The sequence below is a fragment of the Amblyomma mixtum genome, chromosome 7 (genome assembly GCF_055824585.1).
Source record: "Amblyomma mixtum isolate Tamu chromosome 7, ASM5582458v1, whole genome shotgun sequence".
NCBI classification, from domain to species: Eukaryota; Metazoa; Arthropoda; class Arachnida; order Ixodida; family Ixodidae; genus Amblyomma; species Amblyomma mixtum.
This window is the reverse complement of record NC_143018.1, coordinates 26,239,097-26,265,449: the sequence shown is the minus strand read 5'-3', so window position 1 is coordinate 26,265,449 and position 26,353 is coordinate 26,239,097. Positions and strand designations below refer to the sequence as shown.

The 26,353-nt window shown below is 46.5% G+C and overlaps 1 protein-coding gene across 2 annotated transcripts; it reads right to left on the bottom strand.

Annotated features, from left to right (window-relative positions):
- Positions 1–836: 836 nt before the first annotated feature.
- Positions 837–25,510, bottom strand: LOC149335406 (acetylcholine receptor subunit beta-type unc-29-like). Of its 2 annotated transcripts, XM_089552096.1 has the most exons (8): positions 25,371–25,510; positions 24,514–24,671; positions 24,085–24,129; positions 22,390–22,499; positions 21,511–21,643; positions 4,440–4,588; positions 2,340–2,566; positions 840–1,269 (listed from the first exon to the last, which is right to left on the bottom strand). In XM_089552096.1, exons 1-8 carry the CDS (start codon positions 25,438–25,440, stop codon positions 944–946), a joined length of 1,218 nt encoding a protein of 405 aa, XP_089408222.1. In that variant the 5' UTR covers positions 25,441–25,510; the 3' UTR covers positions 840–943. The 2 variants fall into 2 exon arrangements, with proteins under 2 accessions (XP_089408223.1, XP_089408222.1); XM_089552097.1 differs by lacking the exon at positions 24,085–24,129 and having other exon boundaries at positions 837–1,269.
- Between the last annotated feature and the right edge of the window lie 843 nt (positions 25,511–26,353).

Here is a 26,353-nt window from a genome sequence, read left to right as displayed (position 1 = left end):
CAGCTATAGTAGTGACACACTGACTATAATAAAACGCCAACTATAATTACATGTCGGCTATAACAAAACACCGACGCCAGCAACTTGCTAAGGACACACGAGTGACAGGTGACAGTGACTGGGTTCTAGTGATGATAGCGGCTTAGTGGGGTTACAAGTAGCGGTAGTGGTCGTAGTGTCCGAGCTAGTGCTTCAGGCTCCAGAACGGTAGCGTAATCGAAGGGAAGGTAGATGAGGATGCTCTCAATCCACTTGATCGCAGCGCATTTTTTTTTTTTTTTGCACGGGAGCAGTGCTTTACATGCCCTCGCCTTGTTAGTTGGGCATGCATACTCAAGCCAAGGGTACGGGGAGTGTAGTGCATGACACATCGTAAGTGTGATTCTAGAAAGTTTAAAACGCTTGAAAAGGCTCAGTTGTAAAATACCATACCAACAGGTGCAGGCTGAAATCCTTATTTCGAAAAAAAGCCAAGGAGGCACAAATTTGCACGACAAGGACAAATATATACTGAACCCAGACATACCGTAGCGCAGGTGTATATCGAGCCCAGTAGTAATAACCATTTGCCTTTTAATAATTAAGACGTACGGCATGTGCATGCTGACATTGATCCTGCAGAGACCCAGCCGTGAGCAATATGAGAGGAAATGAAATTTTTGCAGAGAAAAGGCAGTTATAAAGCAGAAAAAGCTTAAGTTGCCACACAAAATCGTGCAATAATAAATAAACGAATGCTCAAACTCATTTCCCTCTTACATTGCTCACGACTGTACATCCCCTGACTTCTGCAAGGAGAGACATGATTGCACTTGGAACAGAATAGCTGTTCCGTTCACTTATGTCGGAGACTGTAGACACCACCAACTACCCTAGTTTACAGTACCGCAGTATGGCGGAATGCAACCTTATTACGACTGTCACCGCAAATCTTCTCGGTGGTTTACACCAGTAAACCCAGCGTCATGAACGCAAATGCCACAAAGAATAGTCGATCTAGAACCTGCATTGAGAGCAGCCAGTGCTTGTTATCTTTAGGGGCATTGTTAAAAGTAGAAAGCTGTGGTTCTTCGTCGGGCGGCTGCTGGGCGGAAGTCCTCGGTTGCTGGGGATCTATCAGGCAAAGGGTCGTCCCGGCTGCACCACTGAGGAAGCGCTGAAGAATGCAAGGAACTTCGATGCGCCTCCCAGAAGCCAGACCCTTCAGCACGGCGACGTTCCCGACGGTCGCCACTGCTTGCACGACTGTAGCCAGTCCCAGGAAGAGTACTGAAATGTTGAACATGAGAAAAAAAGGGTTAAGTGAAAGCGGAGAAGACAACAGTCACAACAACAGTTACTAGCAACATTGGGAACGGCTTGGAGACTCGTGCCGTTTGGTGTCTGCTGCAGAAAAACTAGGCTAAAGGGAAAGAAGAAAGCGCTGGAAGCCCAAAATACTGCTCCCTAGTGAAAGCTTAATGGGGGCAAATAGCCTGGAAAAAAAAATTCATAGGGACACCTAATTCCGGCATCTGTTGGCAATGCGATAGTAATAGCAGCTGATGATGCCTTTAATGAAAGTGACGTCAGTTCCAGTCTGGTGAAGTAACTTCCCTACAGCCAATGAGAATGCTCCGGTCCGGTGACATCAGTCCTACCAATGAGTCAATTTTATGACCGATGATGAATTTCGACACTATGGAGCTGGTAACGCTATCGCATTAAAAGAATGAAGAACTAGAAGTGGAAAGAAGAAGTGAATGCGTGGTTCAGTATCGATCAGCAAGCTAGCGAAGCAGCGCAGCTGAAGAAAATTCACTAGAGAGTTTTAGCACAGCCAGAGTGCAGGATGGAAGCTCGTTGCCACTGTCGATCCACTACTCCGTAGGTCCGCCTCGTGGGGGCGCCACCTGTCGTTGCGCATGCGCAGCACCGCTTTGCTCCCGTGTATGCACACACTTACAAAACTTTATTCTCAGTCGAAAGTCAACGGACTGTCCATAGACAAAGCTATAACGTATATTTTATGGCCCTACACTTTCACTAGATTTAAGTCTGTATAATGTCTACAGACAATCTTTATTAAATATTCATAAACAATGTGCAGATATGTGAGCATGCGCGTTTAGTACCCTTAGGTATATAGACAGTCGAAAGACTTTTGCCAATGAGGGCTATGGATTCTCAATGGACAAGTCTTTGAGACTGTCTATAGATAATGCAGATATATGGCCTTATAGTTATAGTGAACATCCGTTTATGAACTGTCAACATGAAATCTTTAAAACTGTCCATCCGAAGCTGTCTACAACTCTGCCCTATGAGTTCTCCATTGATACAAAAGGACTATGACTCACGTATGTTCGGCGCCGTCATCGACGATCCCGTCGTAGCCGCAGTCCTGTGAAGCATGAGAGCGACGAACAAGACATTCAGGCCCGTGACAGTCAACCTTCGGTCCGAGGCCGGAGGCACCCAAAACGTGGCCAACATGACCAACGCCGAAGCGATGCATGGGACGATGGTGGCGTAGCGGTGGCGCAGGCCGAATCTCCGCAGGTGGAAAACCATTTCCACGAAGGACCTGCTTTGTTAAAACAGAAAGCGCAGCAAAAGAATTGCTCAGAGAAAGGACACGATTAGAATGGGGTGGAATGCATTTGAGAGGTTCTCTCAGATCATGGATGGCCATTTACCAATATCCCTCAAGAGAAAAGTTTATGACAGCTGTATCTTACCGGTGCTCACCTATGTGGCAGAAACGTGGGAGCTAACGAAAAGGGTTGAACTTAAAGACAGCGCAGTGACCTATAGAAAGAAAATATGATAGGTGCAATGTTAAGAGACAGGAAGAGGGCAGAATGGGCCAGGGATGATACACGAGTTCATGACGTCCCAGACTAAATCAAGAGGAACGAATGCGCTCGGGTAAGGCATGTTTAATGGTTTATTGCGGTTTAACGTCCCGAAGCAACTCAGGCTATGAGGGACGCCGCAGTGGAGGGCTCCGGAAATTGAGACCACCTGGGGTTCTTTAACGTCCACTGACATCGCACAGCACACGGGCCTCTAGAATTTAGCCTTCATCGAAATTCGGCCGCCGCGTCCGGGATCGAACCCGCGTCTTTCGCGTCAGCAGCCGAGCGCCGCAACCACTGAGCCACCGCGGCGGGGGTAAGGCATGTACTGCGAATAAGGCAAGATAACGATTCCAAGGGAAGGGAAGAGTAGCAGGGGTGGAAGAAAGTTAGGGGGGGGGGGGGGATGAGATTAAGAAGTTTACGGAGATAGGGTGACCGCAGCTGGCACTGGACAAAGGTTATCTAAAAAGACATGGGAGATGCCTTTGTGCTGCGGTGGATGGTGATGATAACTTCCATCTCTTCTCCAACTGTCACTTTTTTGAAGTTAGCCTCAGAAACATCATCTGTCGTCATGTGGGACGTCATACTCATCTTTCTGCGCGTCAGTTCTTGCACTATCTTTTTGCGCAGTTTTTTCGCCTTGTCCAGTTTAGGCTTTGAGGACCCCGAGTAGTGTTTATTATTAAGTTTAGCTTCGCAGGGTGGGCCGAAAGGGTAACCACGAAGCGCGTACCCGAAAGCGCCCAGGGTGCGAACCCTAGAAGGCACTTCTGCACCAAAAAAATAAAATAAAATGAGGGGCGATAGATTGGATTGATGCGGAAGAAATTCTTCTTGCTTCTTCTTTCAGTCGCCAATAAGTTTCACCTCTGATTCTATTCCAATTACGATTCTATTCCAATTCTGGTCCATTGTCTCTCACCCCTCAATCTATTCCCATTCTGATTCTATTCCAATTACGAAAACGGAACTTCGCAAAATGTGTCACATTGTGAGATCACGGCGAGTCTTCACACCACTAACGGCGCACCGGCACAGTGGCGCAACGGTTAAGCGATGAGCCACTGCACTGCACTGACAGAAGGACGTTTCAAACACAGCCACCGGTGCAGGTTTTGCGACCCAGGTTGCTCTTCCCGAGAATTGTGAGAAGGAACACGCCCCGCAGTCCTCATTTTTACGCAATGAGTTATTAGGATGGCTGTATATTTTGCTCTTTGTACGTAGGCCTGCTGCTGTCCGTCTAATTTAACTGTCAACTCGCACGGTGGTCAGTTTTCTCAAAATCCGGTGGGCAGGTTGTGATGACGTCAGAATGTCACGTGACCTAGGTGGCGCTCCTAGGTTACTTCTCAAGGGACTTTTAGCTCTCAACGCCAAGGACGCCGGTTTCCCTGCAGAAGGGTAAGGGGAGAACTTATAGCGCTGTAAAGCTCATGCTATATGCACGAGCAGAACAGGCTAGGAAAATGTGGGGCTTGTTATGTCGTACACATACATGGCGCCAATATTCACATAAACGGAGCGTGTGCTATATGAATGGTCACTGTATACATGCTTTCTCCTGGAATCCGAATAGCATGTCACACGCACCTGTTCAGATCCGTGTGGTTGCGAAAGGATATGCCGGTGACGTTCCATTCAGTGCTGGCGTTGGGCTGGTGGCTTCCCCACACTTCACCTGCGACCAGCTTCACCTCGCTGTCGCTGTAGGCGCTGGACATCACCCGAATGCTGCACACCTGTGCAAGTGTGGCCAACCTTCTTCTGTGTACGTGTTTAAAACATACCCTGTTCCTAGAAATCTCTCCCGGCACGACTTCAGCCGCCAGTTAATATCAGTACAGAGCATTAACATTTATAGCATCTGCACCTTACTGGACACCGAGACTCGCGACATACAATCTCGCACAATGAACTTTTGCATTTTAATGAAGTTTTCTGCCTTTTTTGCGTTTGGGACCTGCCCTTTATCATGCTAACTTTTGATCAACATGAGAACTGATGAACATGAGATTTACAATACTTTTATGTTGCTGCGAAACAGTAAGCCACCATATATTGAAAACATTCAAGTAATATCGATAAGATATGTACTGCCCCTAATTACTTCCATACTTTCTTACATATTTAATTTAGTACTAGAGTCAAGCGTTTTTCAAGACGAAATTAAATGTGCTAGGATTTCTGCGATATTTATGGGACGCGGCCCAAACTTTGCGACTAACCACCACCCGATTTCTGTACTTCCTATTTTTTGTAAAGCACTGGAAAAAAATTATTTCTTCTCGTATAACAAATTTTTCCGACAAAGAGAACCTATCAACTAAGGCACAGTTCGGTTTCAGGAAGGCCAGGTCGACAGAAATTGCCTTAAAAGCATTGAGAGAAAATATTTTATTGAACGTTGAAGGTAACTTGTTCTCATTTGCTATTTTTACCTATTTCAATAAGGCCTTTGATGGTTTGCTCCATGACATACTTCTAGATAAAATACAAGCTTACGGAATCCGCAGTGCGTGTCTAACCTCGCTGGGATCTTATCTCAGCAACAGGTTTTCAAGTGTCTCCCTTAAAGCCTTCAGCTCATCCCTTTTACCTATAAAAAAAAGTGCACCACGAAGCTGCGTGCCAAGCCTGCTATTGTATAATGCATACGTGAATGATATCTTAATTAATATCACAGTAAAATGTGTAGCATATGCTGATGATAGTACTTTTTTCTTTCTGGTACTAATCTCGAAAACTTGATAAATAAGTGTAACCGCGTTCTAGCTAAGCTATATACTCGGTCGAAAAATAAAAACCATGTCAAATCCTATAAAGTAAAAGTTAACATATTTAGGGCTGAAAACAAATTAGTAAAAGTAAATCCCATTATATCATTTAAATGCAAAAAAAGAGCTTGTTGATCACCATAAGATATAAGGTGTGTATTTTTCGTCACATCTTATGTGGGGCACTGATGTTGGTCATCTTCGTAAAAAAAGCTTTCTTCCATTACGGGAATTATATCGCGCTGTCGTGCAATACTTCCGACCAAAATAAAGCTTCGAATATATCACGCTTTGGTCAACTCACATCTTAGATATCGTAGACTGGTTTGGTGTACCACAAAAAAAAAACTAATTTAAATAAACTGCTTGTTTTGCAGAAAAAAATTATCCCCTACATTGCAAATCTTGGACCCAAGCAAAATACAAAGGATTTATTTCAATCATTTAATATCATACCTGTAGACAAGGTGTATGACTTCCTCTTACTACATTCAGTTTATTTTTTATTCCCAGAAGTCGTTAACCTTCTGATATCTGGCATATTTAGAGGGACGAAATATAAAGTGGAAACTAGAAATACTGATTCTCAGGTAGTTGCTTATTTCCGTGCATTTTGCAAATGCTATTCTGTGGCCCATAACCTCCCAAGAATACTAAACAAATAAATGCACACTGAGGGCTTTAACACTTTTCCTTTGTGAATTTATATGAATATTGTTTTTTTTTTACTTTAAACTGTTTCCAGTTGATTGCTTGGTACTTGTATTTTCATTAAGATTACAGTCAGTTGTGACAATTTTTTTCCTTTTAGTTTTTGTTTTTATTATTGCATTGTTGTTAAAACTTCACTGTTTTTTTTTTTTCACTGTGCTGGTGCCATGTAATGGTCTCTTGGACGCCGTCAAGCTTAGCTGTAGCTTTTAGCACAAGAGATCATCCAGTTCTTCAGGAAAATAAAAATATATTGCGTTGTATTGCATTGCACTGTATTGTATTCTATCGTAGAGAATCGAGCATGTTCTAAGAACGGAGATAGACTAAAAGTGGTGAAGAGGAAACTAGGGATAGGCAAAAATCAGATGTATACGTTAGGAGCCAAAGATGGGAATGTCATTAGCAATATGGGTAAGATAGCTACAGCAGCCGTGGAGTTCCACACAAATACATACAGCTATGACATATAAAACTTCCTTGTCAGTTATTATTACCTGTTGGTCGTTAGGAAAGTCTCTTGTGTCCATGGAGCACGGTGAACGAACCTTTGCACTGTAGCAAAGATACACGCGGGCATCTCCAATCAGTATGGTGTATCTCGGGATTAAGTCGATATCTTCTTTCGTCCTGCACGAAAAGTCAAAGTACAGCCTTTTACTCCGTAAGTATAAGTGACATCAGGCCAAAATGTCGGCGTGTGTCTCTGCGTGGACATCGAGTGAAGCCTCCGGCGACTGCAGCGAGCCGAGCTCGTGAACCCGCGCCCATCGAGAGGGAATAATAAATTGGAGGGGACACTTAAGCTCCGCCTTAATGATATTACGTGATAGCGTTAATGGGTTAATTCCCATATATGCGGTATTGGACGCTCTCTACTTTACATTCATACATCGCTGGCACTCTTCATAGAACTCTTGAGGCACTGTTGACACGGTTAGGTGATGCGCCATTGCCCTGCGATGACGGGTGCTGCCATCGATGGGGCTTTATTGCGCGACCATGGTTGGTCTTCCCCAGCAACCGGAAGCTTGGATGGAAGAATGGCGGAATGCGATGGTCCCCAGAGAGATCCCATTAAAAGCTCGTGAGGTAACCTGTGCGTAAATCCCTTCGGACCAGTCAGCGTGGCTTGTTGCCCCAGCATACCTTTTTCTGCATCCCTCTTTGTTTTATCCTCACACTACTTTGCGTTAGGCCGACAACGAAACGCGTACACAGGGGGACTGAAGCCTTAACAGCTGTCGCTGAAAAAGCAAATGGTACTCACGCGGTGACGATGTCCACTCGAGGCCACCACACTTCATTCAGGTCAAGGCTCATGCGAGGCACTCCCTGAATGTCCTCCTTGCTGCGAACCAGGCGATCGTCTTTCCAGTTCTGCAACGTATGGCAAGGCGCGAGAGTGTGACAGCGCATCAAAATGGCGACGCCGCGCCTTCCTAAATTTTGCTGAATTGTATGGTGATGCAGACGCTCTAGCTCCTGGTAAGCTACCCTCTGGGCATTCTACAGGTGGGTGGGTGGGTGGATGGATGGATGGATGGGTGGATGGATGGATGGATGGATGGATGGATGGATGGATGGATGGACGGACGGACGGACGGACGGACGGACGGACGGACGGACGGACGGACGGACCGGTGAGGGTGGGTGATGAGAGCATCTCTGAAGCGTGTGGTGGCGGGTGCCATCAGCTTCAGAAATTTTTCCTATCTTTTTACCACTTCTCTCCACCTGAACAAGTTCTGTCGCAGTATTCATGGTTCTTAGAATACAGATTTCAATAACCTTTGCATTACACCAACTCTCGCTTGTAAAGCTACCCTCAAGCCGCTTACCTGTTTCTAAGCTTCTAGTTCTCCACACGCACGCGCACACACACACACACACACACACACACACACACACACACACACACACACACACACACACACACACACACACACACACACACACACACACACACACACACACACACACACACACACACAAACACACACACACTCACTACCTTCTTTATCACTGAACCCTAGTATTTTAACTTATGTATCCAGTGGTACAATCCCCATCTCTCAGTAACTATGTAGGACGACGTTTTCGACCACGAATTCGAGGTTTACCATGGTTGCACCAGCTTGCTCGGTGAAATGTCTGCAAGGTGTAAGTGCTTTCACATAGAGTTGTGCAGATTGGATGTTATGAAATGAAAGGCATGGTAAGTGTGTCACATCTCTGTGGACACCTCGACCGCTCCGAGAGGGAAGGAAGGAACGTGGAGTAAAAGATGCGGCTGAGATAGGCAATAGCGCAGAGGGCTCGGGAATAATTTCGACCACATACGGATCTTTAACATGCACATGCGCCTACAAGAGTGCCGTTTGCGTTTCGGCTTCGTCGAAAACCGGGCACCGCCGCCAGGTTCAAACCAGGGTTCTCCGGCTCAGTACCAGTGCGTTCTAACTACTGAGCCATCTCCGCCAGTGTTCACATAGTTTCAAAAAATACTTTATTCACCTGCACTGTTGTGAAGAACATTCACAACAGCATTGTGAAACTTCATGCTATCCCTGAAACGAGCGCCTTCGCCCATTATTGTACGAAGCTTGCATAGCATCTGTGTTCAGAGAGTATACTCACGCAACGTTAATATCTACAGGTGTGTGAAAATGAGTTTGCACAAAATCAGCCTAAACACTCCGAGACACTTGACCCACTGCTGAGATGAAGTAACAAAAATTACTGTGCCAACTCCTCCCCAATACTCCTCGGGAGAAAAAGACTGCGCTAATGCACTCACCATGCACAGCCAAAGGACGACCGAGAACCAACCGTCCTCAAGCGCCTGCAATAGAGCACATACTCCTCAGAATATGACACAACATGGGATGAAATCATGTAATTAAACTGTTAGTTTCCTCCTGCTAGTTTTAACAGGGGAACGCAGACCTGAGGGAACAATATTAAAAAAAAAAACGAGAAGTTATTAACGCGATAGCGTGAAAGGCCCCGTTGACCAGAAATCCGGTTTTGGCGCTGTCTGCATCCGCGTTGTGAGCGAAAAATCACTGGCATGGCTCCAGCAGGCGGACCCCAGAGAGCAGCCAAGGATGCAAGTGGGCCACCTAGGGCATGTGACCTTAAGTCGTCATCGTAGCCTGCCAACCGTGGAAGCTGTGACAGTTAAAGTAATGATTGGTCACTCGGGAAGACCAATCTGGGACGCACAAACGCCACCGCCAGGAGAACCTGTTATCGTAGGCAGCGGCGCATCTCTTAACCGCAGCACAACTGCACCAGGAGGGGTATAAGGACTCGCAGGCATTTATGAATGTAAAGCGGCGAATGACCATCTGGATATGCAGTAATTAACCTTTTCGCGTCATACATTTAAGGCGGCGCTTAAGGGTCACCTTCATGTTTTATAACAGTAATCATCGTAAGTAGAGTTAAGCATACTTCAGCACAAAGGCCTCTCCAATATCTCTCCAATTAACCCGGTCTTTTTCCAACTGCAGCCATCGTATCGCGGCAAACTTCTTAACCTCCTCCACCCACATAACTTTCTGCCGCCCCCTGCTACGCTTGCCTTCTCTTGGAATTCACTCCGTTACCATCAAGGACCAGCAGTTATCTCGCCTTCGCATCACATGCTCTGCCCGGGCTTATTTCTTCTTAATGCCATCTTAGTCGCTATCAAGAAGATGGTTTAGGGTTTAGTTAAACCCCATAAACTAGACCCTAAACCATCTTCTTGATAGCGACTAAGATGGCATTAACTCGCGTTTGTTCGATGACCCACTGTGCTGTCTTCCTGCCTCTTAACTGCTTTACAAGCCTCAAGTTCCTTTCCAAAGCTCACTGCATTGATCTCAATATTTCCATGAAAAACAAAGACGACGCACCGTCTACAAGAAAGTGATGCTATTCGAACGTATGAAATAGGTAACGGTACTCGATCAGATCTGTAGCGTAGACGAGAAAGGAAGGGGCACGCTATGCGCTGGACAGACACTGACTTAAAGAAACTTACCACGAGAAGCTGGCCTCAGCTGGCCAAGTACAAGAAAAGCTTACGATCAGTGGGGAAGGATTTCATTTGGCTTATGGTGATTATCGTATATGCGGAGCGGGTAACGAAACTGTGTTTAAATAAACACTAATTAAGAATGGAAGAGGAACTACACAGCGACAGTTTTTAGTCGCTTCAATTTAAGAAGACGTAGTCGGAGTTCCTTACGATGTGGTAGACATCATCAAATTCAGTGTCAATGCGAACGATCAAAGGTCCAGAGCTGGCATTAAAGGGCCCGTAGGCTGGGTCGTACGCTCGGTCTCTGAACAGCCTCCGCTTCAGGTCTTCCACTTGCGAAACGTAACTGTCATCGAAGTCTTCGCCTGCAAAACAAAAATTTCACAGGGACACCAACTTTACTTGCGTGTTGGCATTGCGATAGCATTACCAGCTATTGATGTCTTTACCAGAAGAGAGGCAACATCCAGTCTGGTGACGTCACTTCCTTGCCGCCAATGGGCGAATTTCGTACCTGACGGCGCCTCTCGGCCCATAGGGCTTCTAAAGATATCGCATTAAAACAGCTACCTCACTCCGCACAATGTTTTATTAACGCACGTCTCGTTAGTTTATAGCAGTGAAAGATGAGGAGATTCTTGATAAGATAAGATAAGATAAGAATACCCTGATCTACGCTTCTGCGCACTACAGTACATGCTACTTTAAAGTTCCATGCTATCCTGTTCTAGGCGCTGCACAATGGCATAAAGTGCACTGGAAAGGCAACATCATTTAGGACATGATAATCTTATTGTCTAGCCCCATGAGATCATTCTGGTAAACCATTGAAAGCAATGAAAACATAGGCTAATGGTACTGTGCATATGTAGAAGGCAGTGGGGAAGGTAACAGGATCATAGAGCATGCAAAAAGGCTCGCCTATTAAAAAGAACGGTGTGATTCGGTGCTGCTTTTTTCTTAAATGCACGGGCCTCCCTTTCTGAGCGACTGCAGCTGCAGTCCTCAAGAACAGCATTAACTATTGGTAAGGTGACGGGAGTCGTGACCTCTGCTTACCACTTGACGCGGATGCGACGGTGACTCCGGCCACAGCAGCGATGAGGACGAAGCAAAAGCAGCGCTTCATCGGAACCCCTTCCGTCTAGGCGTGAAAGACGTGCCGCAATAGCAGTCGTCTCACTCCAAGCAGCGCCCGTGACGAAACTCAGTGTTTCCGCAGGAAGGGGGGGGGGGGGGGGGGGGCGTTATCGCCATCGGTGTCCGATTCAGACAAGCTTTCCTCCTCTCTAGACAGGCTGAACGCAAACAGAAACGTGAACGATCGAGGGGCTGCTTTTGTGTTCTTTTCGACGAGTGAGAGAAGCTCGTTTTAAGGGTGCTTTTAAGGTATAGCTTGTGCGATTACTGCTTCCGTGTATTACGTTTGTATTACGTTTGTATGATGTACCGCTGCAGAGCGATGCAAGCGATGTAAGGACTTCCTCATGAGAGGGTATCTGACTTTTGTCCCTCCACCCGAGACCACTTTTGGGTTTGAAGATTAAAGGTAAAGGAGTGATTATACCACAAGGTGGTTGCGCTGCCAACTCAATCGCGTTCGCCGCACAGAAAGTATATGTGGAATAAGGACTTTTCCGGTGTTTTAAATGATGGCGAAATAGTAGCAGCAGTAGTAATACTACTTGTAGTAGTACTCATAGTAGTAGTACTAGCAGTAGTAGTAGTTGTTGTTGCTGTTGAAGGAGTAGGAGTCGGAGTAGGTGTAGCAGTGATAGCAGCCTCGTTAAACTTTCTACGCGAGACCCCCACACGACACTAAAATCACCAGTAATGTGAGCAACTCCTCCAATATCTTGTTCCTCGCTGTTGACCGGGTTATTACACTTCCAGCTCTTCAACGTGTGACGGAAGCTTCTGTGGATGAGTGCCCGCTTAAGATGGCGGCCTCATACCGTTGACTCCTCTATTCCCACGTATATGAGGGTGTACATATAAATGTTATGAAATGATGACGATGAAGATGTGGCTAAGCTTTTGTAACGGGCTGGCATGAACAAGCCAGTACACCAGCTCAAGTCACTGTCATCTTGTGACACCGTCTGCGTTGCTAAATAGAACTTCGTTAGCGAAAAAATATTACACAAAGAAAAACTGAGGGATATACATTCAGGTTTAACGTTCCAAGGCTACACTTGAGGGAGGCAGTAGTAGATCGCTCCGGATTAACTTAGACCACCTGGGGATCTTTAACGCGAGTTGACATCGCACAGTCATCGCACGCGATTCGCCTCCATTCGCCAAGTAGGCCTTATTGATAAGAAGAAAGGCAGGAGTGGGTTGCCAAATTTCAGATGTGAAGTAGGTTGTTCGATTCCTTGTTCCACCGAACACCCTGCTTTTCCATCTTATCTGCTACCATTACAACTAGCTTCTGGCGTCAGTCTGCAAGAGCTTTACACCGCCTTTTGGTTTTGGCTGCAGCTTCTTTCGTTTCTCACAATTACTCTTTTTAGCGGCTGCGGTGCGTCCCTGCAACTCAATTAATCAAATGATGATTGAACCAAGTGTATTGACAACCCGTTGAAATCAGATCAAACGTTATTTCGTGAATAAACAGGGTTGTGGCCGCGCGTACTGTTACCCGTTTGAAACTATGGAAAAATTTAGGATTATACTCACTTGTGTTTTCATCACAAACGATTGCATGTTTCCTGTGACATAAACACCTATCGACGTCCAGAGTGTATTTTAGACAAGTATCCTGGGCTTCAATGGATGGAGGATACAATGAATGGCTCCTGTCTTGCATAAGTGCGGAAAGATGTAAACCGAACCCGGTAAGACCTTCTTTAAAAAAATACTATTTGTCTTTTGAAAAGTTGGACGTACGGCATGTTCATGCTTAGAATGATCGTTGGCAGGGTTCTCAAGGACAGACAGTTATGAGCAATACGAGAGCGGATAAAATTTGTGCACAAAATAGGCAATTTTCTGGTGATTTCTACACTAAATTTTAGAATGTCTTTGGCATAATATACGCCAGGAGGAAAGCCATTTAGAACATTTTAAGAGCTGTGGTTGTCACACATAATAATGCAGTAATCGATAAACGAATGCTCAAACTCTGTTCCCTCTGATGCTGCTCACGACTGTACATCTCCTGATTTCTGCAAGGAGAGATGTGATTGCACGTTGAACAGAATAGCTGCTCGGCTTACTTACGCCCAATACTGCTGACCGAGCCAACTACCCTAGTTTACAATCCCTACACAGTTAGGCGAAACGACACTTTATTAGGACGGTCACCGCAAATCTTCTCGGTGGTTTACACCAGAAAGGCCAGCGTCATGAACGCAAACGCCACAAAGAACAGTCGATCTAGAACCTGCATTGAGAGCAACCAGTACTCGTCATGATAAGGGGCATTGTTAAATGTAGAAAGCTGTGGTTCTTCGTCGGGCGGCTGCTGGGCGGAAGTCCTCGGTTGCTGGGGATCTATCAGGCAAAGGCTGGCCCCGGCTGCACCACTGAGGAAGCGCTGAAGAATGTAAGGAACTTCGATACGCCTCCCAGAAGCAAGACCGTTCAGCACGGCGACGTTCCCGACGGCGCCGACTGCTTGCACGACTGTCGCCAGTCCCAGGAAGAATACTGAAATGTTCGACATGAGACGAAAGGGTTAAGTGAAAGCGGTGGAAAGAACACTCACAGGAACAGTTCGTAACAACATTACAAACGCTTTGGAGATTCTAGTCGCTTCATTTCAGTTCAAGGAAAACTGCGCCACAGGGAAAGAAGAAGGGGCTGGAGACCCGAAATACTGACCCCAATTAAAGCTTAATGGAGACAATTAGAAAGCAAAAAAAGTCATTCCATTTGGGTAATTAGGCCAAACGCGAATATAATAAGGGAGTAATTACTCATTGCCATCCACCCAATCGCAGCCATACGGCTACAAAGGAAAGCTATACAGCTTTCTCAGAAACTTCGTAGGTAAAGAAAAATTCGTCCTGGTCCGGGGTTCGAACCCGGGACCACCGCTTCACCGGAGCAGTCGCGCTACCAACTGAGCTAACCGGGACGGCAAGCTTATGGTAGGGCGAGAGCGAATTGATCAATAACTCGAAGTGGGAACAGTGTTGGTCAAATGTTTAGGGGAATCCCCTAAGGTGGAGAAAATTTGTAATAAAGGAGTAATTACTCATTGGCATCCACTCAATCGCAGCCATACGGCTACAAAGGAAAGCTATACAGCTTTCTCAGAAACTTCGTAGTTAAAGAAAAATTCGTCCTGGTCCAGGGTTGTAGCCGTATGGCTGCGATTGGGTGGATGCCAATGAGTAATTACTCCCTTATTACAAATTTTTTCCACCTTGGGGGATTCCCCTAAGCATTTGCCCAACAAATGCGAATATGTGGGCTAGCGTAATGTATTTCAATGCTGCACTGCTCTGCTAGGTCAAGGTGGTCGTTAATGTGTGTCTTTCATGCAAAACTGAAAGGAGGACATGACAACATTAGCCATAGCACCTGCCTTGTGCCAAGGGGAACTATGTAAAATGTAGGTCAAAAGTCTTGAGGCCACATGGTTTGTTTTTAAGCCGTATGGTGTAGCGTATACGATGACCCTAGTGAACACAACGCCTAGAAAGGTGAGTACAAGTGCTCGTATCCCCTTACAGATTTGTAAAGCTACCGGCACAGTAACAAATATGCCCATTATGACTTAGGCCAGGTGGACAACATGCTCTTCAGACAACAAGTGAATGCCATAATTTTCGGTTTCAGTGCAGGACAGCGTCATTAACTCTGTAAACCCCAGAGGAACTCTCCTTTGTAATAACTGTAAAGGTGTAAAAGCTTTCCGAAGTCGGCAGTTTGTTGGTCCTCATGACTTTTTTTCATTGGTGCGCCGGTTGTTGCATTTGCTTCGAAAATTTTTGACTAACATCCAGTAGGAAATCTGAACAAATTTACGTGAAGTTAAGAAAATAATTTGAATGTCTGTTTGAATTAAGACGCCATCTATCGCGACTCGGTGACTGGGTATATAAGCCTTGTGCCTTACTCCTCAACATTTCGTGCCATACAACCATCAAGTAATTGTTTTTAATGATTTCTTTACTGTACCGCTAAGTCTTGTGGCAGTCGGCTATTTCTATTGGCGAACGAGTAGATTTGAGGCACAGACGTCGTCATTTCTCAATTTCAGCCATTCCCGTTAATAACTGTCATTCAGTATCGACCATCAAACAACTGAAGCAGCGCAGCTGATATAAATTCAATAGAGCGTTTTAGCGCAGTCCAAAAAGAAAGAGTGAAGCTCGTTGCCATCGTCGATTGACTACTCCGAAGGGCCGCCTCGTAGGGGTGCGCACCTGTCACTGCGCATACGCAGTAGGCAGCCCCGTTACGCAGGTATATGTCCACACTTACAAAACTTTTGTCAGTCGACAGTCTAGAGAATGTCCACTGACAAATTTATTACTCTGGCGCAGGCCGAATCTCCGCAGGTGGAAAAACATTTCTGCGAAGGACCTGCATTGTTAAAACAGAACACACAGGAAAAAAATTGCTCTGGGAAAGGACACAATTAGCTCTTTCTTTCTTACTTCTTTCACTCCCACATTCCTTTCTTCCTTTACGTCATGGTTTGGGTGTCCACCGAGATGTGAGACAATTACTGCGCCGCTTTTTTATGGCCCCAAACTTTGACTACATTTTTGTCTATGCACTGTCTAGGGAGAATTTTTATAGACTATCCATAAACACTCTTTAAATGTGTAAACATGCGCTTTAAGTAACATTGTGCCAATAGAAAGTCGACAGACTGGCGCCAGTGAGGGCTATAAACAGTCAATAGAAAAATCTTTTAGCTAATGTATAGATTTGTGGCCTTAATGTCGTCGTGGACTTTGCTCTACACACTATTTACATTCAGTCAATAAACGCTGTCCATCTGACACAGTATACAACTCTGCCTTATGAGTTCTCCATTGATACAAAAGGACTGTGACTCACGTATGTTAGACGCCGTCATCGACGATCCTATCGCAGCCGCTGTCCTATGCAGCATGAGGGCGACGAACAAGAAATTCAGGCCCGTTACAGTCAACCTTCGGTCCGAGGCCGGAGGTAACCAAAACGTGGCAAGCATGACCAACGCCGAAGCGACGCATGGCACGATGGTGGCGTAGCGGTGGCGCAGGCCGAATCTCCGCAGGTGAAAAAACATTTCCACGAAGGACCTGCTTCGTTAAAACAGAAAGCACAGCAAAAAAATTCCTCAGAGAAAAGACACAATTAGCTCTTTCTCTCTTACTTCTTTCACTCACATATTCCTCCCTTACTTTACGGCGTGGTTCGGGTGCCCACTGAGATGTGAGACAATTACTGCGCCACTTTTTTTCTTCAACAAACAATTTCCAATTTTAAAAGGACACAATTAAAATGGGGTGGAGTGCGTCTGAAAGGTTCTCTCAGATCATGAATGGCCGTTTACCAATATCCCTCAAGAGACAAGTATATAATAGCTGTATCTTACCGGTACTCATCTATGGGGCAGAAACGTGGAGGCTAACAAAGAGGGTTGAACTTAAGTAAAGGAGAGCGCAGCTAGCTATGGAAAGAAAAATGATAGGTGTAATGTTAAGAGACAGGAAGAAAGCAGAGTGGGTCATAGATGAAATACGGGTTAGTGGCATGCTAGACGAAATCAAGAACAATAAATGGGCGCGGGCAGGGCATGTGATGCGAATAAGGGCAGATAACCAGTGGTCCTCAAGGGTAACAGACTGGATTCTGAGGGAAGGCAAGCGTAGCAGGTGGCGGCAGAAAGTTAGGGTAGTCGCAGGTGGTACAGGGCAGGGTTATATGGAGAGATATGGGAGAGGCCATTGTCCTGCAGTGGGTAAGTCTGGCGGATGATGATGATCATGATGACTTCTTTATTTTCTCCAGCTTCCACTTTTTCCAAGTTCACCTTAGAAACATCATCTCGCGCCATGTGTGACGTCGTATTTCTCATTTTGCGCGTCCATTCTTGTACTGTATGCCGTACGCGGCGCATTGTAGAGTTTAGGCTTTGAGAACCTCGAGCAGTGTTTATTCTTGCAGGGTAGCCATCGGAAGGGTGGGCGGAAAAGGGTAGCCACGAAGCACGTACGAGAAAGCGCCCAGGGTACGAACCCTAGAAGGCGTTTCTACACTAAGAACTAAGAGAAGAATAGGCTGGTTTAAGCATCGCTCGAACCTAGTTATACGAGTGAAAGCTATGTTAAGCATGGTTCTCCTGGCGCATGCAGCGAAGATGCGACGCGCTCGGTCCGGCGCGCGCTTCGTCCATGGCAAGGTTTAGGGACCTGCGCCGGCGAAGCTGTTGTTAAATACCCGCTAGTCACGTTGTGCCGCAGCGGCGAGGGTCCGGGCTAGCGCAGCTGCAACGCGTCTCCGCAGCAGGTCACGTGGCGTGACGTCACAGGGCACACCTCCGCTCCGCCGGCTGAAGGTCAAACGCGCGCCACATTAGACCATGGGAGTTTGCCTCAAAAAGTAGAGTTTTCGCTCCAGAAAAGTTAGGGGCGATCAATTGGACTGATGCGGCGGAAGTGCGAGAGCATCCTTCTTTCAGTTGCCAATCGATTCCAGTTATGATTCTATTGCAATTATGAGCCCATTGTCTTTCACTCTTCGATCTACTAAAACAATGATTGCATTTCAATTCTGAAAACGCAACCACACAAAATATGTTATATTGTTAAATCACGGCGAGTCCTCAAACCACCAACGGCGCATCGGAGAAGCGACGAGCCACTGCACTGGCTGGTGTCTTCTTCAAGCACAGCCTGCAGGGGGGCTTGTAAGGCCAAAGTTGCTTTTCCCGAGCATTGTGAGAAGGAATACCTTCCACAAGCCTCATTTTTGCATAGGTAGTTCTTCGGGAGGCTGTATATTTTGCGTTTTGCCCGTAGCCCTGTTGTTTCTGTCTTTAATTTAACTGCCACCTGCCACGGTAGTCAGTTTTCTCACAATCCGGTGGGCTCGTTGCTGTGACGTCACAAGGTCACGTGACCTAGGTGTCCCAATTAAGTGTCTTCTCCGCGAATGTTTGGCTCGTAACGTCTACGATGCCGGATTTTGTGCAGAACGGGAGCCTTATCTCGCTGTAAAGTTCTTGCTATATGCCCGAGTAGATAAGGCTACGGGAATGCGGGGCTTCTTATATTGTACAGTCTTTGTCACAAGTAACAAGGCTACATGCTTTGCTTATCATTCGTATAACAGAGCCCTCACGGCTTCCCTAAAGGTCAAAAAGTTATTTGAAGGTGCGAACAGGGGCTCTTCTTACCATACGGAGATGTAGAGCTGGCATAATAGCGTTAATATACGACTGAGAAGAAAAACGTGTAGCCTAGTTACTTTTGACAAAGACTGTACATATCAACGGCGCCAACAGTCACACAAATTGAGCATGTGCTATACGTACGGTCAATGTATGCACGCTTTCTCTTCGAATCCGAATAGCATGTCATACGCACCTGCTGAAATCCGTGTGGTTGCGAAAGGAAATGCCGGTGACGTTCCATTCAGTGCTGGCGTTGGGTTGGTGACTCCCCCACGCTTCGCCTGCAACCAACTTCACCTCGCTGTCGCTGTAGGCGCTCGACATCATCCGAATGCTGCAAACCTGCACAAGTGGTATGGCAGGCTTAGAAATGTGGCTGACGTTCTCCTGTCGATGCCTTGAGAATAAATCCACCTCCTAGAAATTTCTCCCGGCCGGATTTTAGAAGGCCAGCTAATTTCAGTAGGGTGCATGAACATGTACTGCACCATGTCTAAAACATACCGAGACTCTGGACATACAATCTCTCACAATGAACCTTTCTGCCTCTTTTTTGCCTTTAGGAGCTGGTCTCTATCCTGCTAACTTTTGGGCGTCTCACGGGTGACTGCGTGGTTGGGTGTTGCAAGCCGACTGTATTCTCAGGAAGGCATACAAGATTGCTCTACACCTGCCCAGAAACGCATCAAACGAGAAGCTACTCCAACTCGGAATCAGCAATACCTTCGATGAGCTTGCCGAGGCTGAATTGGGGGCACAACTCATCAGACTCAGAGGCTCCTCTACGGGAAGGGCGCTCCTGAGAAGGTTGGGTCGGAACACGTGCTGACTCATAGACAGATACTCGGACGTACCGGACGACCTTAGAAAGACCTTTAATGTAGGACCCCTGCCTAAAAACATGGATCCTAACCTACACGAGGACAGACGAAAAGCAAGGGCCGAGCAGATAGAAAGGAGGCTAGGCCGATCAGAGAACGCAGTCTATACGGACGCCTCCATGTACGTACATGCAGGGAAGCGCTTAGCCGCTACGGTGGTAGTTAATAGCACAGGAGACATGGCCACATGCGCCTCAGTGGAGGTCGTGGGCATAACGGAGGCCGAGGAAATTGCCGTCGCGCTGGCGGTAGCAGAAGGCTATAGGAAAGGCCGATCCCTAAACATCTTAACAGACTCGAAAGACACGTGTAAAAACTATACGAAGGGCAGAATTAGCGGCATGGCCCTCAGGATAATCAGTGGGGCAGCAGCCTCTGCTGAGAAGACACCCATACAACACATAATCTGGGTCCCAGGCCACGCAGGCGTAGCGGGGAACGAAACAGCAGACAGCCTAGCTCGAGGGCTTACATACCGAGCAGGCATGTCAGATGTTCTGGAGCTTCAGCTACTAGCATGCGAGGGGGGATACACAGAGACATTACAACTATACAGAGGGACTAGATTCAAGTACCCACCACCACACAAAGCCCTCACGAGGGAGGAAGCAGTCGGCTGGCGTAGGCTACAAACAAACTCCTTCCCCAACTTGTACATCTATAACAAGATGTCACCAACACAATACAGAGCAAACTGCCCCTGGTGCGGCGACACACCCACACTATACCACATCACATGGGAGTGCGAACGAAATAAAGCATTCCACCAACACGAATTCCCGAGTGCGGAGCAATGGGAGAGCCGGCTCACCAGCAGCGAGCTCGCGGCCCAAAGGGCCTTAGTGCGGCACGCTACTGATGCAGCTCGACTCAGTGGAGCCCTGGACTAGGGGCCCAACCTTGCTTAAGAGAAGCCTCAAGTCGCCGGCGCCACGAAAGACGACGGAGGCTTCGAATCCGCGAATCTCTTAAAAGATCTAAATAAAAGTTTTCTACTACTACTACTATAATAATAATAATAATAATAATAATAATAATAATAATAATAATAATAATAATAATAATAATAATAATAATAATAATAATAATAATAATAATATAAGAAGAAGAAGAAGAAGAAGAAGAAGGAAGAGGAAGAAATAATTTACAAATCATGAATACTTTTTGCAGAAAGCGGGAGAACAGGAAACTGATGTGGAAGAACCACAACGGTGAGACTAAAAATGAAATAAACTTAATACTGTGCGCCCACCCTTACATCGTAGAGGAGGTGGAAGTCCTCCGAAAGGCGTGTTGTAGCGACCACGGGAAGGTAAGGAATCGCATTAGCCAATACATGAATACGGATCGGAAAAGTTAGTGAGGCGGGAACCCTTGAACAAGTAAAGCGGTAAGAGAGAAAGCAGAGGAATTCAAGATATCACTGCATAATAGATATTCGGCTTTAACTGAGGAAGATGGCAAAGGTCCAAGCATTGAAATATCATCTCACAGCTATCATTACGGAGTGCGCAGCAGAACTAGGTGGTAGGTTTCTTCGACAAGATAACGGAAAGCTATTTCAGGGGACGAAAGATCTCACTAAGCAACGCCAAACGCCTAAACCTGAAAGCATCAAATCCCACAGACAGCATAGAACTGGAAGAGCTATCAAAGTTAATCAATAAGCACAAGGTGACGACATAAGGGCGTTTAATATGGATAGAATCGGGCATGCTCTAAAGAACGAAGGTAACCTAAAAGCAGTCAAGAGGTAATTAGACATAGGCAAAAATCATATGCATGCATTAAGAGCCAAAGATGGGACTCTCCTTAGCAATATGGGTAAGATAGTTAAAGAAGCAAAGGAGTTTTAAGTAAATCAATACCGTTATAACATATAAGTGGTTAAAACTTTCTTGTTAATTGTTTTCACCTGTTCGTCGTTAGGAAAGTTTCTTGCGTCCATGGAACACGGTGAGCGAACCTTGGCACTGTAGCAAATATACACGCGCGCTTCGGCACTGAGGCGGGCGAACCGAGGGAGAAAGTCGGAATCTTCTTGCCTCCTGCACGAAAAACCAGTAACATCATTTTATTTTGTAAGTAGTATGAGTGCCAACAGGCGAACATTGTTGGCGTGTGTCTCTGCGTGGCCATCGAATGAAGCCTCCGGCGATTGCAGCTAGCCGAGCGCATAAACCTGCCCCCGTCGAGAGGGAATAATAAATCGGAGGGGACAACTTGAGCTCCGCCTTGAGGGTATGGCACGATGGCGTTAATGGGATAGTGCCCGTATATGCAGTGGATCAACCGATGCTCCAATTAATTATTCTTTTGACTTCTATTTTTAAGTTACGCTAGTTATTTTCCTTCTTTCTGAGGATTTTGGTGTGATTTGAAGAAGTAGCCTGATAACTCTACTGGCGTTGCGTACACGTAACATTTTTATTTCTGGTCCGCTAGATATGCTAGGTGCTCCTACCCATTCTGACCACGTTTATTTCAGGGGGAAAATGCTAGATACAGCAGAGACGCTTCCCTGTGTTTGCTACGCACGTTGCAAAATAGAAGCTTGAATGGAAGAATGGCTGGGTGGAATGGTCCCCGCAAAGTTCACACTAAGTGCTCGTGACGTTATTCGTGACGTCACTCTGTACGGACCATTAAGCGCGGCTTGCTGCCTCTGCTTCCCTTTTTCTGCATTGCTCACTGTTTCTTCTCCGCACTCTTTTGCATAACGCCAACAACGAAACGCGTACACAGGAGATAAGTAGCCTCAGCAGCTTTCGCTGCACAAGGAAATGATACACACGCAGTGACGATGTCCACTCGAGGCCACCACACTTCATTCAGGTCGAGACTCACGCTAGGCATTCCCTGAATGTCCTTCTCGCTGCGTACCAGGCGATCGTCTTTCCAGTTCTGCAACATGTGGCAAAACGCGAGTGTGTGACAGCGCATCAAAATGGCGACACCGCGCCTTCCTAAATTTTGCTGAATTTTATGATGATGATGACGCCCATGAGCCTGATAGCCTGGGACGTCCCCTAAACATCCCATGGATGGATGGATGGATGGATGGATGGATGGATGGATGGATGGATGGATGGATGGATGGATGGATGGATGGATGGATGGATGGATGGATGGATGGATGGATGGACGGACGGACGGACGGACGGACGGACGGACGGACGGACGGACGGACGGACGGACGGACGGACGGACAGACGGACGGACGGATGGACGGATGGATGGATGGATGGATGGATGGATGGATGGACGGACGGACGGACGGACGGACGGACGGACGGACGGACGGACGGACGGACGGACGGACGGACGGACGGACGGACGGACGGACGGACGGACGGGTGGGGGCGGGTGATGAAAGCGTCTTTGAAATGGTTGCTAGCGGGTGCCACCAGTTTTAGAGATTTCTCGTATCTTTTTACCACTTCTCTCAACCTGAACAAGCTCCGTCGCAGAATTCATGGTTCTGCAGAATACAGACTTCAATAACCTTTGCATTGCACGAACTCTCACTTGTAAAGCTAGCTAGCTAGCTTGTAGCTGTTTCTAAGCTTCCAGTTCTCCAACCGCCAGCCCAACACACACACACACACACACACACACACACACACACACACACACACACACACACACACACACACACACACACACACACACACACACACACACACACACACACACACACACACACACACACACACACACACACACACACTGAACCTTAATGAACTGAACCTTAATTACTGAACCTTAATGCTTTAACTTAAGTATCCCTGGTACCATCGCCATCCCCCAGTACCTGCTAGCTGTACGTCAGTTTCCGTAGGCTTTGTTAGATAGGTTACCAGGAAATGAAAGGCGCGATAAGTGTCTCACTTCTCAGTGGACACCTCAGCCGCACCATTAGGAAAGGAGGAAGGTTGAAGTGAAAGAGGAAAGAAAGCTCGGTGCAAGAGTGCAGAGGGCTCCGGAATAATTTCGATCGCGTGAAGGTCTCTAACGCGCAGTGCCTTTGCACAACACAGGAGCGCCGTTTGCATTTGCGTGCTTCGAAGTCGGAAAGCGGCCGCCGCGGCAAATTTCAAACCTGTGTACTCCGCCTCAACAGCAGTGCGCTCTAACCACTGCGCCACCGCCGCGAGTGTTCGCGCAGGTTCAAATATATTTTATTCACCTTCACTGCTGTGAAGAACACTGCACTTGTTTTGAGAAATTTCATGTTAACCCCGAAACGAGTGCCTCCGCTCATTCATGTACGAAGCTTGCACGGCCTCTGTATTCAGAGACATGCAACATTCACCTTCACTTATCCAACATTCATATCCCCAGGTGTTTGCAAATGAGTTGGCACAAAATAAGGCAAAACGCTCCGACGCACTTGACCCACTTCTGGGATGAAGTAACAAAAATAACTGCACCAAACCTCTCCCCACCCCAACACACCAGAAAAGGAAGACTGCGCTAATGCACTTACCATGCACAGCCAAAGGACGACCGAAAACCAACCATCTTCAAGCGCCTGGAATAGAGCACATACTCCTCGGAATATGCGACAACATGGGGTAACACCATGTAATTACACTGGGAGGTACCTCCAGCCAGTTTTAACCATGCAACGCACGAGAGGGTAGAATAATTAAAACTGCATGAAGTTATTAACGCCACAGTGTTAAAGACCCGTTCAGAAAAAATCCGGTGCGGGTGTTGTTGGCGGAGGAGTCGGCGTCGGCGCGTCGGGGGGGGGGGGGGGGGGATTTAATTTGCCTGATGATGATTATCGCATATGCTGAGAGGGTAACCAAACTGGGGTTGTCTAAAGACACAAATTGCTAAGGGAAGAGGAACCACAAAGCCAGAATTTTTAGTCGGTTCAGCCTCAGTAGAAGTAATCCGGGGTCCTTACGATGTGGTGGACGTCTTCAAATTCAGTGTCAATGCGAACGATCAAAGGTCCAGAGCTGGCATTAAAGGACCCGTAGGCTGGGTCGTACGCTCGGTCTCTGAACAGCCTCCGCTTCAGGTCTTCCACTTGGGAAACGTAGCTGTCATCGAAATCTTCTCCTGCAAATCACAAAATTCACAGGAGCACCAGCGTTGCATTTTGTGTTGACATTGCGATAGCATTACCAGCCGTTGATGCGTTCACCGGAAGTGACACCACTCCTGGTCTGATGACGTCACTTTCCTGCAGCCAATGGGTAAATTTTATAACTGACGACGCGTTTCGTCCCTATGGGGCCTCTAATGAGATCGCATTAAAGCAACTACCTCACACAGTACGACGTTTTGTTAGTGCTCGTTTCGTCAGTTTACAAAAGTGCAAGAAGACGAGGTTTTCGGATAAATCAGATATGAGGGCGCTATTGTACCCTTCTGCATACTACAGTACGGCGCTATTTTGAAGTGCCGTACTACCCTGTTCTAGGCGATGCAGAATGCCATAAAGTGCACTAGAATGTCAACACTCTTTAGGACATGATTCTTTTTTTATGTAGTCCATCAGATCATGTAAACCAATAAAAGCAATCAAAGCATAGGGTAATGGTGCTGTGGATATGTAGTAGGGAGTCAAGAAGGTAACTGGATCATATAGCATGAAAAAAAGCTGACCTATAAAAAAAAAAAAAACGTTGACCACGGTGATTCATTGATGCTTTTTAGTTCAAAGCAGGTGCCTACTTTCACGAGTGACTGCCGCTACAGACCTCTAGAAATGCATTACCTACTGGTAAGGTGACGGCAGTCGTGACCTCTGCTTACCACTTGACGCGGAAGCGACGGTGACCCCGGCGACAGCAGCGATGAGGACTGAGCAGAAGTTGCGCTTCATCGAAACCTCTTCCCTTTACGCGTGAGAGATATGCCGTAAATAGGAGCTCTCATGCCACCCATGACGAAGCTCTGCGTTTCCGCAGGGGGGCGTTATCGGCATCGGTGTCCGATTCCCACGAGCTTTCCTCCTCTCCAGAAAGGCTGTGCGCAAACAGAAACGTGAACGACTGAGTGGCTGTTTTTGTGTTCTTTCTGACGAGTGGGAGAAGCTCCTTTCAAGTGTGCTTTTAAGGTATAGTTCCTAGCGACTAACTGTTTTCGTGTATTATATTTGTATTGCCTTATTATTTGATGTACCGTCGCGGAGCAATGATAGCATTATAAGGGCTTCGTCATGCAGGGGGTATCAGACTTCTGCCACATCGCTCGAGACCACTTTTGTGTTTGAATGAGGATTAAAGGTAATGGTGAGATTATACCACAAGACGGTTTCACTGCAAAATCAACCTAATCGTGTTCGCCGCTCTGCAACGATATGTGGAATAGAGGACATTTCTGGTGTCTAAAATGACGGCAAAGTACTATTATTATTATTATTATTATTATTATTATTATTATTATTATTATTATTATTATTATTATTATTATTATTATTATTATTATTAGTAGTAGTAGTAGTAGTAGTAGTAGTAGTAGTAGTAGTAGTAGTAGTAGTAGTGCACCCGGGGTTGAACCCAGGTCCTCTGGCTCAGTAGCCGGCCAGCGAGCCACTGCGGCGGGTTACACAAAGGTTCATGGGTTTGTGGGGGTTTGACGTCCCAAAGCGACTCAGGCTATGAGAGACGCCGTAGTGAAGGGCTCCGGAAATTTCGACCACCTGGGGTTCATTAACGTGCACTGACATCGCACAGCACATGGGCGCCTCTTGCGTTTCCCCTCCATCGAAACTCGACAGCCGGGCCGGGATCGAA

Coding starts and splice junctions, on each gene's coding strand:
- LOC149335406 (XM_089552096.1), bottom strand. CDS start 25,440: ATGAAGCGCAACTTCTGCTCAGTCCTCATCGCTGCTGTCGCCGGGGTC. Junction 24,130..24,513: donor TTGAAGACGTCCACCACATC/GTAAGGACCCCG, acceptor GCTCTATTCCAG/GCGCTTGAAGATGGTTGGTT. Junction 22,500..24,084: donor TCGTCCTTTGGCTGTGCATG/GTAAGTGCATTA, acceptor CACATGTTGCAG/AACTGGAAAGACGATCGCCT.